The 17,999-nt window shown below is 37.9% G+C and overlaps 1 protein-coding gene across 1 annotated transcript; it reads right to left on the minus strand.

Annotated features, from left to right (window-relative positions):
• Positions 1–5,264: 5,264 nt before the first annotated feature.
• LOC311590875 (vomeronasal type-2 receptor 116-like) lies at positions 5,265–17,204 on the minus strand (the record flags this gene model as incomplete). Its single annotated transcript, XM_084770175.1, has 3 exons — positions 5,265–6,169; positions 8,868–8,991; positions 17,010–17,204. 3 exons carry the CDS (start codon positions 17,202–17,204, stop codon positions 5,265–5,267), a joined length of 1,224 nt encoding a protein of 407 aa, XP_084626301.1.
• Positions 17,205–17,999: the final 795 nt, after the last annotated feature.

Genomic DNA, 17,999 nt, shown 5'->3' on the forward strand with positions numbered 1-17,999 from the left:
GCTCCCATCCGATCTCTAGGCTCCATCCTGCTGCTCGGACACAGTGCATAGTTGGCACTGCCATCTTTGATCAACCCAAGAGATAATATATTTAATGAAACTTTTAAGATTCTAAAAATGTATTACAAATAGCAAATTAATATGTAGATATACAGATAAAAATAAAAAAATATTGGATGTTATTTTTCTTTATTTCATCATCTGTTGTGAGCCATTAAATTTGATTTCATATATTGTTTATTCTGAGTAATGCTGAAATAAACACGGTAGACAAATGTCTATGTTCAGTGCTAACTTATGAACACACAAAATGTTCCATGAGAGGTTTAATGGAGCAAAACTTACTCCTACATTTGCTAAATAAAGTAGCTGTATCCTGCTTACCACACTGGAGCCCTCAGTTTCAACTCACACTAATAATTTCCTTCCTCTCATTAGTGTATTTGTCATTGTTATTTTTTTTATAATTTATTTAGATTATATCCCGAATGTTGTGTCTTCACTTGTACCTTCCTGCCCACCATCCTGCTTTTACCCTGTTCCTTTCCCCTAGACCTGTGACGCAAGGATACCTACTTTATACACCCTAAGATCATATCTTATCGGGTCTCATCAAGATAACCTGCTTCCTCTTCTTCTGAGTGGCACCAGGCCTCCCCAACACGGGGAAGTGCTCCAATTAGGAGCACCAGAGTTCATGTCAGAGGCAGTCCCCACTATCACCACAACCATGGAGAATGAGCTGTCCATTGGCAATATCTGAAAAGATGGACTAGATTTCCTACATGCATTGACCTTGGTTGGTACAGCAGTTTCGGCAGCACCCCACTCCCTGATCTGCAAGCCTTGACAGTCTTCTTGTGGGGTCCTAGAACCTCTGGATCATCTATCTCTACATTCTTCCATACCACTCTCACCTGGAGTTCAGAACAGAGTCCCAGCATCTGTACCAATCACCTGTGAGTGGGCACTCTCAGTGGAAATCCATGTTGGACTAATATCCACTTATAAGTGAATATACACCATGCATATCTTCTGAGTCTGGGTTACCTCACTCAAGGTGATAATTTGTAGTTCCACCCACTTGCTTGCAAATTTCAAGATGCCCTTTCTTTTTTAAAACTGAGCAGTATTTCATTTTATAAATGTACTAGTTTCTTTTTCCATTCTTTGAATGAAAAAGATCTTGGGAGTTTCAAGATTCTGGCTATTATGATTAAGGCTGCCATCAACATAGTTGAGCAAATTTCCTTCTTGTGTGGTGGACCATCTTTTGGATATTTGCCAAGAAGTGTCATAGGTGGCTCTTGAGGTAGCATTATTCCTAATTTTCTGATAAAGTGCAAGTTTGATTTCTAAAGTGGACGCACAAGTTTGCACAACCACACACAGTAGAAGAGTGTTCTTCCTCTTTCTACACATCCTCAGCACTGTGTACTGTCACTTGAATTTTTGAACTGAGCCATTCTGATGAGTATAAGGTGGAATCTCAGAGCCATTTTGATTTGAATTTCTCTGATGACTAAGGAGGTTGAATAAATCTGTACGTGTTTCTCAGCCATTCAATATTTCTCTGTTGGGAATATCTTTTTAGATCTGAACCTCATTTCTTAATTTTGTTGCTTTTATTGGTAGTGATGAATTTCTTGAGTTCTTTATAAATCTTGGATATTATTTGTCAGATGTAGGATTGGTGACGATCCTTGCCTAGGATGTAGGCTCTTGGTTTTGTTCTGTTGACAATGCCCTTTGCCTTACAGAAGATACTCAGTTTCATGATGTTTCATTTATTAATTGTGACCTTAGAGCCCAACTTGATTGTGTTATCTCAGGATTTTTTTCCCTGTGACAATAGATTAAGGCACTTTCACAACTTTTCTTCTAACAGATTTAGTGTGTCTGTTTTTAATGTTGAGGTTTTTAATACACTGGGCCTTTAGTTTTGTGCAGGGTCATAAATATGGACCTTTTTGCATTTTTAATGTGTAGACATGCAGTTAGAGCAGCACCATTTGTTGAAAACCCTATGTGTTTCCTATGGTATGGGTTTTGCTTCTCTGTAAAAACTCAAGTGTCCACAGGTGTGAGGATTTAGTTCAGGGTCTTTGATTTGATTCCATTGATGAACCACCATATTTCTATTCCAGCACCATGTTGTTTATGTTACTGTTGTTGTATAGCACAGCTTGAGATCTGGGGTAGAGATTCCTTCACAAGAAATTTTTCTGCAAAGAATTGTTTTAGCTACTCTTGGTTTTCTGTTTTTCCATATGAATTTGAGAATTGATCTTTCAAGGTGTGTAAAATATTCTGTAGCTGTTTTTAAAGGAATTGCCTTGAATCTATTGATTTCTTTTGGTAACATGTCCAGTTTTACTATGTTGATTCTTCTCATCCATGGACAGGGAAAACCTTTCCATCTTCTGATATCTTCTTCTATTACTTTTTGAGATTTGAAGTTTTAAGGTTGTTTTGCAAAAGTTCACATGTCTTATATGATACAACCTTGTTTTAGTAGGATATCTGCGTTCTGATGAATCTGTATTTCCCTGGGTTTTGTGGAGTGTGTTCCTATGTTATTCATTAGCCATCTAGTTTTCCCTGGTGGGGGCACACTTGAAGGTACCTGGCAGTCCTTGGTGGCTGCTGCTTATGCAACTGTAGGTAGAGTTGGGCCCTGGAAATTGGCCTGGTGTGCTGCTGGTAGTTAATCCCTGTTCGGTACTGCCAAGAAAGTCCCTGTTATCTGCCACCTCTGGGATTGCAGGCAGACCTTGGACCCTGAAGACAGTGCATGGAAGTTGAGAGGTAGATCTCACAGTTGCTGGCAATCGGCCTCTGGAGGTGCAGACATGTCTGCGGCCATGGTAATCATGCAAAGAGGACACAGCGAAGTCCTCATCTCTTCTGATAGACCCCAATGACTGATGTCTCAGCAATTGCAGATAGAGCTGGCGATTGAGGACTGGCATGCAAAGATCAAGGACATGCCTCACTACTGCTGCTAGTCCACAATGGCTGTCATCTCTGGAACTGAAGGCAAAGTGATCCTGAGATTGCCTACATCTGCCACCTTTGGAATTCAAATGGGTGGATCTAGAAAAGATCATTCGGTATGAGGTAACCTAGACCCAGAAAGACAGATATGGTATATAGTCATAACCAGAATTAGCCATATAGTTCATGATAACCATACTACAATTCATAGACTGTGGACTGGTGGGGAGAAATGAGATCAGATCCACACTCTCACATCCCACTGGGCCCACTGACTCTGATGCTATTACTGTGTGATTCACACATCAGTTAGAGAGGGAGGGGGAGGGTGCAGGTGAGGCAAACACATTTGGCTACTTTAGGCTTTGGGTTTTGTGCCAGTATGGTTGCCAGCACCTGGGTCTTTCTGTGGACTCATGGGTGGGGGTGAGGTCAGATACACCTGTTTTCCTTAGATTCCTCTAGGGGAGCAGTTCTAGAGTCTGGTGCTTTACCACACAGAGTTCAGTCCCAGATACCAAGTCCATACTTGAGCACAGCTGCAGATCATCAGAGCGGGTACAAGTACAGACTCTGGGGACTGGCCACCTGCCCTCCGTGGGCCAGTTGGAAGACCAGAGGACAGACTCACCTGTGCTCTGCACTTTCCGGACCCATTTCACCTAAGACTCCTCAGGATTTGTGGTCTGTAGTTCCAAGCCGGGTTCATGGTTTCCATCCTGGAGTGCTCAGGATCACCATTGGATCTTCCTGAAAAGCAGCTTGCTTATGCAGACTCTTTAAAATATTATCATAAAATATTTTAAAGACTACGAGTTTTCAGTTATATATGTCAATGTGTGTATACATGTTTGTTTGTTTTTGTTTGTGTGTGTGTGTTTTCCTTTTTATTTTGTTTTGTTTTTGAGATAGGTTTTCTCTGTGTAGCCTTGGCTGTCCTGGACTCAATTTGTAGACCAGGATGGCCTCGAACTCTCAGAGATCCATCCCCCTTTGCCTCCCGAGTACTGAGATTAAAGGTGTGTGCCACCATGCCGGGCTGTGTGTGAATTTTCATGTCTTGTTTTGTACACAGGTGAGCTCAGGTAACCATATAAGACAGAAGAGGACAACTTATTCTTTGGAGCTATTGTAACATAGTGTTGATAACATAATTTGTTCAGGGCTGTGCAATGAATCAGGCCTCATTAAAGAGCTATGTATGTTATTGACTGGCTAAGGCTAAGACACAAACCCATCTTCTTTAGTATTCTTTATGTTTGTCAAACCATCACTCTTCTAAGTTTAACTCTTCGACTTCTTTGGATAACGTCAATATACCCTTACCTTCCCCTTGTAAAGAAGAAATTTGGATTAAACTTCCTCAAATTTTAATGACCATTCCACTGGCATCAAAGTCATTCACCCAGCTATTATAAAGTTTGATTTTAGCTTGAATGTTTTTATTCTAAAGGAGAAAAGAACATTTTAACTCAGCACTATGTCCCAAGAGTTATAAACTGAGAAATAAGTAGATCAGAGAAAGATTATATGGAAAACATAGAACTCTAGTAGCCATCATACTACTATGCAACATCATTACAGGAAACAGTGAGTATCATTCTAAGAAGAGACAGATCATGCTCTACAGCCCAATATTTAGTGGTTTTGTACCAACTTTATATTTCTCAGTTTGATTTCATTCACCAGTCAGACTACCTGGCACAAGCCAAGAATCAGTCCCTGGACAGAGCCAACCCCTGACATTATAAATGAGCCTATGCTGTGCTTGTAGACAGAAGCCTAACTGTGTTGTCCTCTGAGAGGGTCTGCTAAACACAGGTTGAAAACAAATGCTGAGACTCACAGCCAAACATTCGGTGATAATAGGGAGTCTTGTGGAACAGTGGGAGGAAGGAGAAATGGACTTGAGATGACAGGAGCTCCGCAAAATGACCAAAAGTGCCAGCTATCCAAGGCACAGAGACGCTTGCTGAGACTAAGGGGACAACCAAGGACAATGAATGAAATGGACATATGCTAACTACACAGATGTAGATGATGGACAGATCAGGCTTCATGTGGCTCCTCTAGGAAGAAGTACAGGGGCTGTTACTGACCTAGAATATGATGCCAGAGTTTTGATCACTAATCTGAGGCATAACGGAGAGGGGATGGAGAAAGGCAGGAAGGGTAGGACTGGAAGGAGAGCAAGGATAGAATCTACAATCAGGAAAAAAGTTGGATAAATGAATTAATTTAACACAAAATATTCATGATATACGACCTTACAAATATGATTTCTCCCTGATCTTTTGAAGAGAATTTTTGTCTGGCCTTAATAAAATGATGTAGCACTTGGGAACGAAGATGCAGCCCAGCATGCCTGCACTGGAAGACAAGATGGAAAAAATCTCCACAGCCACCATGACCTTGCCCTTGGTGCTATGGTAGACAGGGAGGAAAGTGATCCAAACAGTGCAAAACACCAGCATGCTGAATGTCAAGAACTTGGCTTCATTGAATGTGTCAGGCAGGTTCCTGGCCAAGAAAGCCAAAATGAAGCTTCCCAGGGCCAGGAAGCCTAAGTATCCTAGGACACAATAAAATGCTATAACAGAACCCTTGTGGCAGACAATAATAATCTGGCCATGCTCAGAGTGTGCATCAGTACTAACAGAGGGAGGAGAAGCTCCTAGCCAGATTGAACAGAGAATAATTTGGATGAGAGTACAGAGAGGAATGATGTAGTTAATTGTTCCTGAAACCAGAATGTACTTTATCCTTCTTGCAGGAGTTGTGACTTTGAAAGCCAGAACCACTGTGATTGTTTTGGCCAACACAGTGGAAATAGCCACAGTGAAAACAATTCCAAATGTGATTTGCTGCAGGATGCAGGAGACTGAGTTTGGACGGCCAATGAAGAGCAAGGAGCAGAGGAAACAGAACATGAGTGACATGAGTAAGATGTAGCTGAGAGCGCGGTTATTGGCCTTCACGATGGCTGTGTCATTGTGCTTCAAAAATACCCCAAGAACCAGAGCTGTGAGGGCAGAGAAGCCCAAGACCATTAAGACCAGAGCCATCCCTAAGGGGTCTTCATAGCTCAGAAAGATCACAGCTTTGTGGATGCAGTGATTCTGCTCTGTGTTGGCATACTGGTCCTCAGGACACTTCACACATTGATCCATGTCTGAATGAGAAAGGACAGATTCGTTAGTACAGCTTCAGCAGTTTATTGACAAGACATTTCAATAACTCTATTGGAAAGGCTTTGCAATACCTTCATTTTATTGCTGATATTATTATTGAAGGAAAATGTTATATAACAATGCTTTTTTAGTAATTCTTATTATTTTTATAGAGAAAAACTATCCAAAGTTTGTCTATTTAACAGTGTTGATGATTTATCATGTCTTCACAAAGCAGATTTCTTACATCATTCTGGATGCTATCATAAAATGGCTGCATCTGGTAAATTCACAAAATCTAAATGCACTAACCACAGTGTAACTGAGTGTCTTTTAAAATCTCCGTTCCCATGCACTCGATGCCTCCTGACTTCACTGACTGTTCATTTAATGCTTTATGAGAGATGGAGATTGAGTTCTGCTTGGGGAAGAAAAGTGACAGCTTTTCTAGTTCCCAGCCCAAACATAATGATATCTAAGGAACAGTAAATGAAATCATTAGGGGTGTGTGTGTGTGTGCGCGCGCACACGCACGCTCGTGTGTATTTATATTTGGGTGTCCAAATAAATGTAAAAGATATACTCATACATGGTAATAATTTGTTAGAAATAGGAATGTGAGTGTGAGAAATAAATTTTCCTGGTATGTAAATACAATTTAACGGTTTGAAATTTGTAAGAAATAAAAAATAATGATTAATATGTCCTTTTTTATGTTCTAACCTGGTGGTATGGACAGAGTCCCTGAGTCTTGATCATGAGAAGCACTAAATCTATCACTGAAGATAGAAACCTCTCTACAGACTGAGCACCACAGAGCCCTTCATCTTGACTCCACCTTCATGAGAAGCATTCAACATCTTGCTGCTTCCCTCGTTTCAATCTCTATGGGACTCAAACTCTGTGAATAGACTCTGAGGTAAATTTTACATAGATAAGCATCATGGAAGAAATAAAACAAAACTCACATACAAAAGTGCCCAGATTTTTTTCAAGACAGGATTTCTCTGTGTAGCCTTGGCTGTTCTGGAAGCACTTTATAGACCAGGCTGGTCTCAAATTCACCATGATCCACCTGCCTCTGCATCCCAAAGGCTGGGATTAAAGGCATGTGCCACCACACCCACATTTTTTTATGTGGAACAAACTACTTCACTCACAATATGCTCTTCTGAAATGGCAATGGTAGGCAATTTCATTGGAATTGTGCTGATTCATTAGATAGTTGCACAGAGTTAAGATGTGCTTCCTGGTTTTTAAGTCTTTTTATGTAGAACAATTGATTGATGGACAATTGTAACTAGCTATTTTGCGTGAAGTGTTGAAAAGTTAGCTGAACTATGAAGAGAATGTCCTGTTTTTACAGAAAATCTAAGTTCAGTTCCCAGAACGCATGTGAGGTGTTTCACAATTGCCTGCAAATTAACTATAGAGGTATTAGTTGTCTCTCACCTTCTTCTGCCCTTAGGTACACATACACTCACAATGCAAATGAACACCTATAAAGAGTATTAATCTTTTTCTATTTATTGATTTAATTACCATAGTTCTTATTCATTTTAACAATGAAAACGATTTTATTACAGTTTGTTTAATCATTCTGGATGTTATTTGAGTGCATAGATGTCAGAAGGCATTTCTAAGAGTTCTTTGCCTCCTCTCACTATATGAGTCCTGGAGGTGAACTCCATCTATCAGTCTTAGTGGCAAATGATTTAAATGTAGAGCCATATTATTGGCCAGAAATGTATTGTAAGAACTTGAATTTTATTGCATAGTATCACAGGCAAATGTTGGAAAAATCATTCATTGTCCATTTGCATTTAGCCAAGCATAAATAGATAATCATTTTACTAAACGGGCTCTGTAGATTGCAATAAAATTTTAATGTTTGCATAAATTACTTTCATTACAAAACTATTATTTCATGAAATTATTAATTGAGTGTTATTTATAAAATGTTTCATATAAGACTTGTTATATTTTGTACACCATGTGTAAACAATTATCTTCACCTTCCTAGAAACAATTCACATCAGACATCTGAAAATGGGTAAGGGAATAACAATTGAGATGTAATCAGAGTAAATTACAATTAAGAAGTGGGGAAAGAAAATGGGCCTCTTTGAATCACACAAATTTTGTCTTATACTCAGCCGTTTCTGATTATTTTACAAGTAATTATTTTATCACTACTCTAATTTATCTTCGGATAAAGACTTGTTTTCTAGCACCTCCGTTACACAGTCCATCAGTTCTCGTGCCATATTCTGTCCTCTGTTGTATCCTGTACATATAAGTGTACATAAACATATGTAGAAACACATACATACATGAAAAAAATAATAAATTCACATTTTCAACATTCATGACTGGAATCTTTTGTGCATGTAGTTATAGGGGAAATTAATAAACAGAACAGATCTCATGCACTATGTGCTCACACTGCACTTTGGTTTTATTTCTTTGAGAAAATATGATGTGACAGAAAATGAATCAAAATGTAAAACTAGGCAAAAGGGTTTTTGTTGTTGTGGTGGTGGTTGTGGTTATGACACTGTTAATGTTGGTATTCCTGTGACTGCTAATGGAGAAAATGGTATATTATATTTTTGTAGTTGCCTTTTAGACTCCTTCAGCATGCCTTTGTTGATGGAGAGGATTATCAATGTAAAGTTTATCACAGCAGTAAACACTCACTTGTTCCATTAGAAATTTCATTTTCTGGGCAGTGGATACAAATAAAACAGCAAACAGACATTCCCTCCTGCCTGAATTGTCTGAATCCAGGAACACAATCAGCACTGCATACAGAGGGCACCATCTGAGGAAATAGGATACATATTGAGTTTTACCTACTTCACCCATAACTATATCACATTAGCATGTTGAGATATCAATAAGCTTATTTTATATACAGACACTGAGAAACCACATGTCACTTGGTACTTTGTATAATGGCAAGTGTGTGAATATATTAAAACAAGTTGATGAAAAGTTGAGCTCTTTACAAAATCTTAGACATTATGGAAACGGAATTTTAAAGTACTTTGTGCAAACACTACGGAGATGCTACCTGGTCTTCTTGTTGACTGTCACCAAGCTGACACAAAGTACAGTAAAAAGATAAAGAACATGGAATGAGCCTTACCTGAGAAATTTTCTCTATCAGAATAGCCTTCTTTCTAATGCTAATGCATTTTATTATTTGGTAGTCATTGTAGGCATGCCCAGTCTACTAAAGACAATGTTGTTGCTAGGCAAGCATGTGTGAGAAATGACACAGAGCAAACCAGTAAGCAGTGTTCTCTCAAGGGCCTGTGCTTTAATTTCAGTCTCCTAGTTCTGTCCTTGTCTTCCCTTGCTTATAACACATGATCCAAAACAACCTTTCTTCCTCACTATGCTCATGGCCAAAATTTAATCAAAGAACGACTTTGCAAGAAATGGTGAAAGCACATCTAAAACAGGGGAAATATCTCCTCAAGTCTTAAATAACAAACACATCCTCCAATCAATTAAGACTGCAAATCTTCACAAACTTAATGTAAAGAAAAACACAGTTGAAAAGACAATCCTAGTGACAAGGTACCGAGTTGATGTGTAAGAAGCTGTAATGTGATCTGTTTCCTGAAGTGAGAAGACCTTAAGGAGCATATAAATACTGTGGGAACCAGAGTAAAAGTTAGTTGGTTTGATGTTAATTGAAGATTTTCTTAGGTTAAAGAAAGGTATGTTTTTATTACACTGAACTTTATGATGGGGCTCTGTAAGAAGCATTAGAAATCTGCTGATAGGGATACCAAGAAGACACCTGATACCCTATGAGCATGTACAGGGGAGGAGGTCCCTCTCACTTACAGTCATAAGGGAGAGATGGAGGAGGGAAACAGGAGGGAAGGAGGAACAGGAGGATACAAGGGATGGGATAACAATTGAGATGTAATATGAATAAAATAATAAATATGTTTTTAAAAGGAAATTTGCTGAGTGTTGCATGCTCTTATGAATCCTTCATTCAGTATTAAGGTGTATGTGAAAACCACATTGTCACTGGTACACAGATTCATCTCATGTTCTCCACATACACAGTTAACTAGAACGCTTCCCTTTGCTGTGGTGGTTGTGAAACAGGGTCTCACTCTGTAGCATTGGGATACCTCAATTCCCTATCTAAAACAGAGAACATTACTTTTTCTTTTTTTACTTGTTCTATTAATTTATTCATATTACATCTAAATTGTTATGCATCCCTTGTATCCTCTCAATCCTCTATCCCTTCCACTTTCACTCTAGTCCCCTCCCCTATGTCTGTGAGTGAGGGGGACCTACTCTCCCTATATATGATCATAGGGTATCAAGTCTCTTCTTGATATCCTGGTATCTTTCCTCTGAGTACCACCAGGCCTCCCCATCAAAGGGATGTGGTCAAATATGGGGCAACAGAGTTCATATGAAAGTCAGTCCTTGCTCCTCGCTCAGCTGTGGAGAATGTGCTGTCCATTGTCTAGATCTGGGTAGGGGTTTGATGATTACTGCACATATTGTCCTTGCTTGGTGCCATAGTTGGGACAGAACCCCTGGAACCAGATCCAGCCATCATAATGTTCTACTTGTAGGTTTCTAGGACCCTCTGGATCACTCTATTTCTCCATTCTCCAATACTTCTCTTACATAGAGTCCCAAGAGGATGTCTTCACATCTATCCCATTTTCCTGGTAAGTGAAGACTTTCATGGGACATGCCCCTTGGGCTAGTGTCCAGTTATAAGTGAGTATATATGCCTTTAGTCCTCAGGGAAATGCAAATCACAACAACTCTGACATTCCATCTGACACCCATCAGAATGGCTAAGATCAAAAATTCAAGTGATATCACATGATGGTGAGGATGTGGGGAAACAGAAACACTTCTTTATTGCTGGTGGGAATGCAAACTTAAACAACCTCTTGGGAAATCTATCTCAGAAAACTGGGAATAGGGCTTCTTTAAGCCCCAGCAATTCCACTCATTGGAATATACCTAGAAGATGCTCTAGCACACAACAAGGGCATATGCTCAACCATGTTCACAGCAGCCTTCTTCATAATAGCCAGAATCTGGAAAAAGCCTAAATGTTTCTCCGTAGAAGAATGGATAAAGAAACTGTGGTACATCTACACTATGGAATACTACTCAGCTATTAAAAAGAAGGAATTCTTGAAATTTGTGGACGAATGGATGGAACTAGAAATTATCATGCTGAATGGCTTAACCCAGAAGCAGAAAGACGCAAATGGTATATACTAACTTATACTTGGAAACATTCTCTCTTTTTAAAATATATTTTCACAGTTGTTTTGGTACACGGTAAAAATTTCCTTATTTAAGTAATTCATTCAGATTAAATCTCCTTTTTATCCCTTCATTTGTATCTTCCAATTCCCCATCCCTCCCACTTTCATCCTATTCCCCTGCCCTAGGTTTGTGACAAAAAGGGACCCTCTCCTTCACTATAAGATCACAGCCTATCAGGTCTCTTCCTGGGAGCTTGTTAACTTTTCCTCTGAACATTAACAGGTCTCCCCACTAAGAGGAAGTGGTCAAGTAGGGGTCCCCAAGTTGATGTCTGAATCAGTCCCTGCTATCCACACAATTGTGGAGAAAGTGGTATCCATTGGCTAGATCTGGATAGGGGTCTATTCTTACTACATGCTTTGTCCTTTGTTGGTACAGTATTTTTAGCTGACTCGCGTGGGTCCAGATCTGACAGCCTTATCTGTCTTCTTGTAGCTTTCTAGGATCCTCTAGGTCCTTCTATTTCCCCCTTCATCCTTACCTCTCTCACATAGGGTACCAGTAGGAAGTCCCAGTATCTATCCCAATCTCCAGCTAGGCACTTGGTAATATTTTAATGACCATTTTGAAAAAGAGTGGAGACACTGCATATTGCTGCCCCATTTCTATTCAATATTTTAAGGCGTGGTCTCTATGTCACACTGCCATCCTAGATTAGCTATCTTGGCAAAACTGGTCACCTATCAACAGAGAATTTTCTAAATTTGCCTACAAACTGTTTGGATTAACACATGCACCATACATACCTGGCTTCATTCTTATTTTAATTAAATATTTATGTTTTTCTCTGTATCTAGAACAATGCTTTCAGTCTCTAATAAAAATCCTATTCTATCAAGATATTACCTGTTCTTTGTATTCCAACATGGTTTTTTTACTCTGAATAAATGATGGACTTCTTTATAATCCATTGATGAATATTTTTGTATAATCATATAATTCCATCTTAGAGTGTATTTACAAGATTTATCTCATTTAACTTATATGCATTTTGGAATCATGATTGCATTTATTGAATGAAATGCACTTGGGTATAGAGAACAAACATTCTGGTGTATAGTTGAATTGCCTTGATATGTGTATACGTCAGAATTATTCCATCCATGTCCATCAAAGTGAATGGTTATATGGATTTCTTTGTTGGTTTGTTTGTTTGTTTCACTCCATAATGATGTATCACCCACATTTTTATAGAAGGATTCCATTCAGGTTAAAAATAACATTGTTTCCATGGAAGTAACAGAAAAAGTTTTGGGGTGTTTTTGTTGTTTTATTGAACCAATCTTGTTGTCTATGGATTTTTACTAGAGAATGTGATCATTAACAGTAAATTATTACTGTAGATTATTTTGTGAATATTATCTAGTGTTGATATTGTAGTACTTGATAGTTTTCTAATAGTTGCTTTTCTCAGGAGCTTAGTGCTTTCTATGTGTTCCTTTGATCCTTGCATTCATCATGTGAAGTGGTTCAACTAGTGTCTTTCATAGTGATCTTTCAGTGCTTCTAAATTCCTGTGATTGTGTCTATTATTGAACTCTGTTCTGTATCCTTCTATTATGACGAATAACTTTTCTGTTTACAGTTACTGTGGTTGACTGTTAAATGATTGAAATACATCACTCTTATGCTCTTCCTGTACGAATGTCCATAGTGACATTGACTGATATACAGACAGGAACTTGCTATGACACAGTCTTCTGTACTGCAGCCTTCAAATTTATGTCTTTCCTACAATATAATTTTTAAGTTAAATATGCCAATGTTTGTTCATTTACTGATTTTCAATGTTTGCTATGTAAATGACTGTTGTATCTCGATGGAAACACATCTCACTTGAAATTTATGATTGCATTATACTGGATATAGTGTTGATGAGTTGAGTGTTTCCTTCTTTTCCTCTTGTGATCTGGACTGTAATTCTGATCTTTTGATCAGAAATCCTCAAGTCTCCTATATTTTGAATCTTAGTTTTGTTTTTTTTATTCTCTGATTTTTCTAATACTTATGCATAATATTCAACCTTTGCCATCCTATCTTTATCTTGAACTATTGTCTTCCTGAGACTATTTACTGAAAATTTTATTTCATTTATTTGGTTTTTCCTTTACATATTATCTGTTTGAGTATTTTTATTATTTTGTGCCTTCCTGAATTTCTTTTTCTCATGCTTTTTCAGTGACTTATTTTATGGTAGTGTTTGTGATCCCTCTTATCCTTCCCGAGGAAATTTATGCCTCTTCACTTATCATAGTGAATTCTAATAATCATTCTTTGAATTATGTATTTAGCACATCTTTGAACATACACTCATTTAAGACTTTGATTGTAACATTTTGAGCTAAGTAGATTTGATATCATTATTTTTATATTTTTTTGCTTCTGCATGTGTCCTGATATGCAAATCTCGAAGCAGGGCAATGGTTCTATATTTTTTTCGTATTGAGTATTATTCTGGTGCAGGTTTTTGTAATGCCCAATCAAGCTGTGGTTGTAACAAACATGAGAAATCACTGCAGCCATCGAGTGAGTGTGTATCTCAGTAGCTAAACTTCAGATCCTGTGTTCCTCTGCATAACAATGATTCCCCTCATCACTCTGAGAAGGACTATTAACTGCAAATGCCAGAGTACATGAGCAACCTGAATTCCAGGACTTAACATCTTTAAAATTTAAAAAAAATGGTGGTTGCATAGTTCGAATAGAATACTTTAAAACCAACCACACCAGAATTCCTACCTATAACATGCCCGGGAACTATGATGGAAATTTTTTTCAGAAATTTCTGAACAGCAAAAATGTATTACTACCAAATACCTCCAAATACAGAAAAGGAAACAGATACTGCTTCATTAGTTTGAATGAACTACACAACAATTAAGAGGACCAAGCAAGGATACTGTAGTGAACAGTTTCTTTACATGGCATAATTTATAGCTGAGGCATGGACAAACTGTGAATAACAATTGATTTCTTGCACCCATTTTGCATATCTAAGCTTGCTCACATTTTCAATATATGCATCATCCTTCTAATGTCCATATATAACACATACACCAGGGTTGCATGGGCATATATCCAGACAGAAAATCCATAACATATAAAAAGGAAAGAAAATACAATGTAATAATTAATAGAATATTTAATATTTATCAAAAATTATTAATTTATGATTAGAACGGTTGAAAATTTAGAGACTCTGTGTCAGAGGCTTAAGCAAACATATAAAAAAAAACTGTTCCCTTCTCTTTGATCACTTCCCCCTGATGGGGTACCTTATCATCTCACAGAAGAAGAGTGTGCAGGCAGTCCTTATGACACTTGATAGGCTGGGGTCAGTGAGTAGGGGTGAAGGGTTCCCCTCTCTGAGGTCTGGAGAAAGCCATAGGGGGACGGAAAAGAGAGGGTTGCCTGGAAGGACATGAGGGACGGAGTTAAGGCTGGAATGTATAATGAAGTAAATAAAAAATTAAAATTAGAAAAATAATTAAAATTAAAAAAAATGGTGAGCTTCATTTCTAATGCCTTTGGATTTTTTATTTACTGCATCATTACATTTAGCTTCAGTTTCTTACCTTTTTTTATCACAGATTCATAATATGTGAGGAAATCACTATATGGTAATAAGAATCGTACCATGAGTCCATGGCTCACATTACTGGAAATATAATAAATGAGTGGTCAAAAGTTGTTCCATATTCATATCAAAAAACAAAAACACAGTTCTTTGATAGTAAAATACAGTGTAACTATTTCATGAACTCCTCAAAGGACTAACCAAAGGTCACATAAGATATAGTTAAAATAAGAAACGTAACATAGGAGACTAGAAGTAGGTTCCTTATGGGACAATTTATTTCATTTCACTAATGTATAAAAAAGGATAAATGGACCAACTAAACACACAGTGTTTACTGGTATGGAATGGAAATCAGTACAGTCTTTCAACCCACCTGTCGACTTCCTGTGGCCCACTCTAGCATGTCTTCAGATAAATGCAGCTGTTGACCATGTGGAAAATCTAGGCTAAACTTTCCTATCTTCACCTTAAGTTCAAAATCATGTGGGAGATTCCAAATGTAGAAAATGTCATACAATTTCTGAAATTTTTCTTTTTTGTTCATGGTCACTTTGTCTCCACTAGCGCTAGTGAAGTGGGTCTTTCTCATCAGGGAGTGCATCTGAAAAGCAGATAGTATTACATACTACATATGCCCTTCCTTGATGGGAGAAAATGTATAACGATTGTATCTGAAAAGCAATTTTATTGAAGGGATCAGGTAGAATTTTTCAATGAAATCAATATGATATATTAATTTGTCATAATGTTTGCATAATTTTAGTTCTCTGAAAGGAAACTAAGAAACACAAGATTAAAAAAGCACATATACATCAAACATAGATGTGCAACACATACACACATGCAGCTCCACAAAGAGAGACCCACATCTATTTAGAGATACTCACATAATATAGCCACATATTTGTGTACAAACACATTAACATACATGGACACATCAGAGCATACAGGCACAGACAGATATATACACTCAAACAGACACACAAGTACAGACATATCCCAAACACATTCATAGACACACAGATGAACAGACAAATACAGATAGGGAGACATAATGAGATACAAACATTCACACAGAGAGAAATTGACACAAAAACACTTTTATGCTCACAATATCAAAGGAGAGAAAGACAAACACACGCACACACACAGAGCAAGAGATATACATATGTGTAATCCTATATACGGTAACACAGAACACACAGACACATGCACTGATAAATACAATCAGAAACATACAAAAAACAGAAACAAACATACACATGGGTATTGAAACACAGACAATTTATGCTCACTTCTACAAACAGACAGATAGTCAGATGGACAGAAACACACACACACACACACACACATACACATAACTGCACACACATAAACAGAGATATATACACAGACACACAGAAACCCACATAGAAGCACAAATACAGTGAGAAATATATATTAAAAAAAGAGTATCTGTGTGTGCGTGTGTGTAATGAACTGATTTGCATAACTCTTTCTGTGTATTTACACTAAGCCTTTGAGGAAAGTGAACAGAGACTACATTTGAGGAGAATCAATTGAGAAAAAATCCCCTGAACTTATTACCTCAATTTTCAGAATTAATGAACAAACAGTCATCTCTTCATCGTGGTGACAATTAATGAGAAGAGACTAATTATCTCTCCAGTATTAGAAGAGGTATGATTATATTCAGTTGCTCTGTCACAGAGTCACTTATTTTCACTGATAAATGGTGTCTTTCATTCCAATACCTTTGTATTAAATTCTATACAAATCTCTAGATTTATTGTGACAGCATAAAAACATTTAGAAACCTAGGTTTTGGGGAAACACTTCCTAGTTCACTCACTTAATCATCTGAGAGACTCTTAAAAACTATGACATTGATAAGATCATATGTAATACACGAAGAGAAACCTTACCTTTGAGCAGCTATGATCCCATTTTTTCTCATTGTCAATTGGCTGATTTTCTACCTGTTGAAGAAGCATCCCACGAAAGACATGGGCCAAAACATATGCAGCATTGTATATGTCATAAATGCTTTCACTGAGGGCCAGGTCAAAAGTCTGTGCCATTAGCCAATCAGATGAGGCATTGGATGAGCAGTTCTTCATTGTCTTACAGTTAGATCCTAAGGATTCACAGTTAAAATTCATCCACTCCTGGCTTGCCAGATATTTATCTGAGTATTTGAGAGGGTTCAATGTCTGGACAAAATTTTTTAAACCTGAAATCTTACCATGGTGGTGTGCAAAAGTAAAAGTCCCATGGAATGGGTCAAGTGTGAGATCTCTCTTACTTATAGGAACATCCCACTGTGAGGTGGTGATCCATGTTCTTTGTATACCTAGAGATTCCCACATTCTAAAGGCCACAGCAAGAGTACTGTCTGTGTCACCATAAAGGATAACAACATCTGTAGATGATGTCATGATTTGGTTATAATACACGTCAGCTCTTGACATGTATACCTCCATGTTCACTGGGATCATGTTCACAAAGGCAAAGCAGACTGTATCCTTTTCCATTTCTCTTTTCAAATCTGAGAGAAACTGTGTACCCTGTTCATTGTCAGAGATGGCCAGCCCTACCCAGTTGCAGTTTAAATAAAGTAAGAAGGCAACAAGGGCCATGGCAAGAGATGTATCCTCATGGGCCATCTGATAAATATAGGAAAATTGTACACGGTCATTCAGGAGAGGATGGAAAGGCCCATAAGTAAGATGGAGGACCTAGGACACAAGGAACAGCATGAGGTAGCATGTACTTTTAAGAACCTGTAAACCCATTTTTTCTATAAAAAGTTCTAGAAATCCCCCTTACCTGTTACTTCTCCTCTTACCCCCATTTCACGCAGAGAAATTCCAGATCCTCCACAGGTATCTGAATAAAACCATTGAACTACCAGA

The sequence above is a fragment of the Acomys minous genome, assembly GCF_964271855.1.
Source record: "Acomys minous genome assembly, chromosome: 20".
In the NCBI taxonomy this organism is placed as follows: Eukaryota; Metazoa; Chordata; class Mammalia; order Rodentia; family Muridae; genus Acomys; species Acomys minous.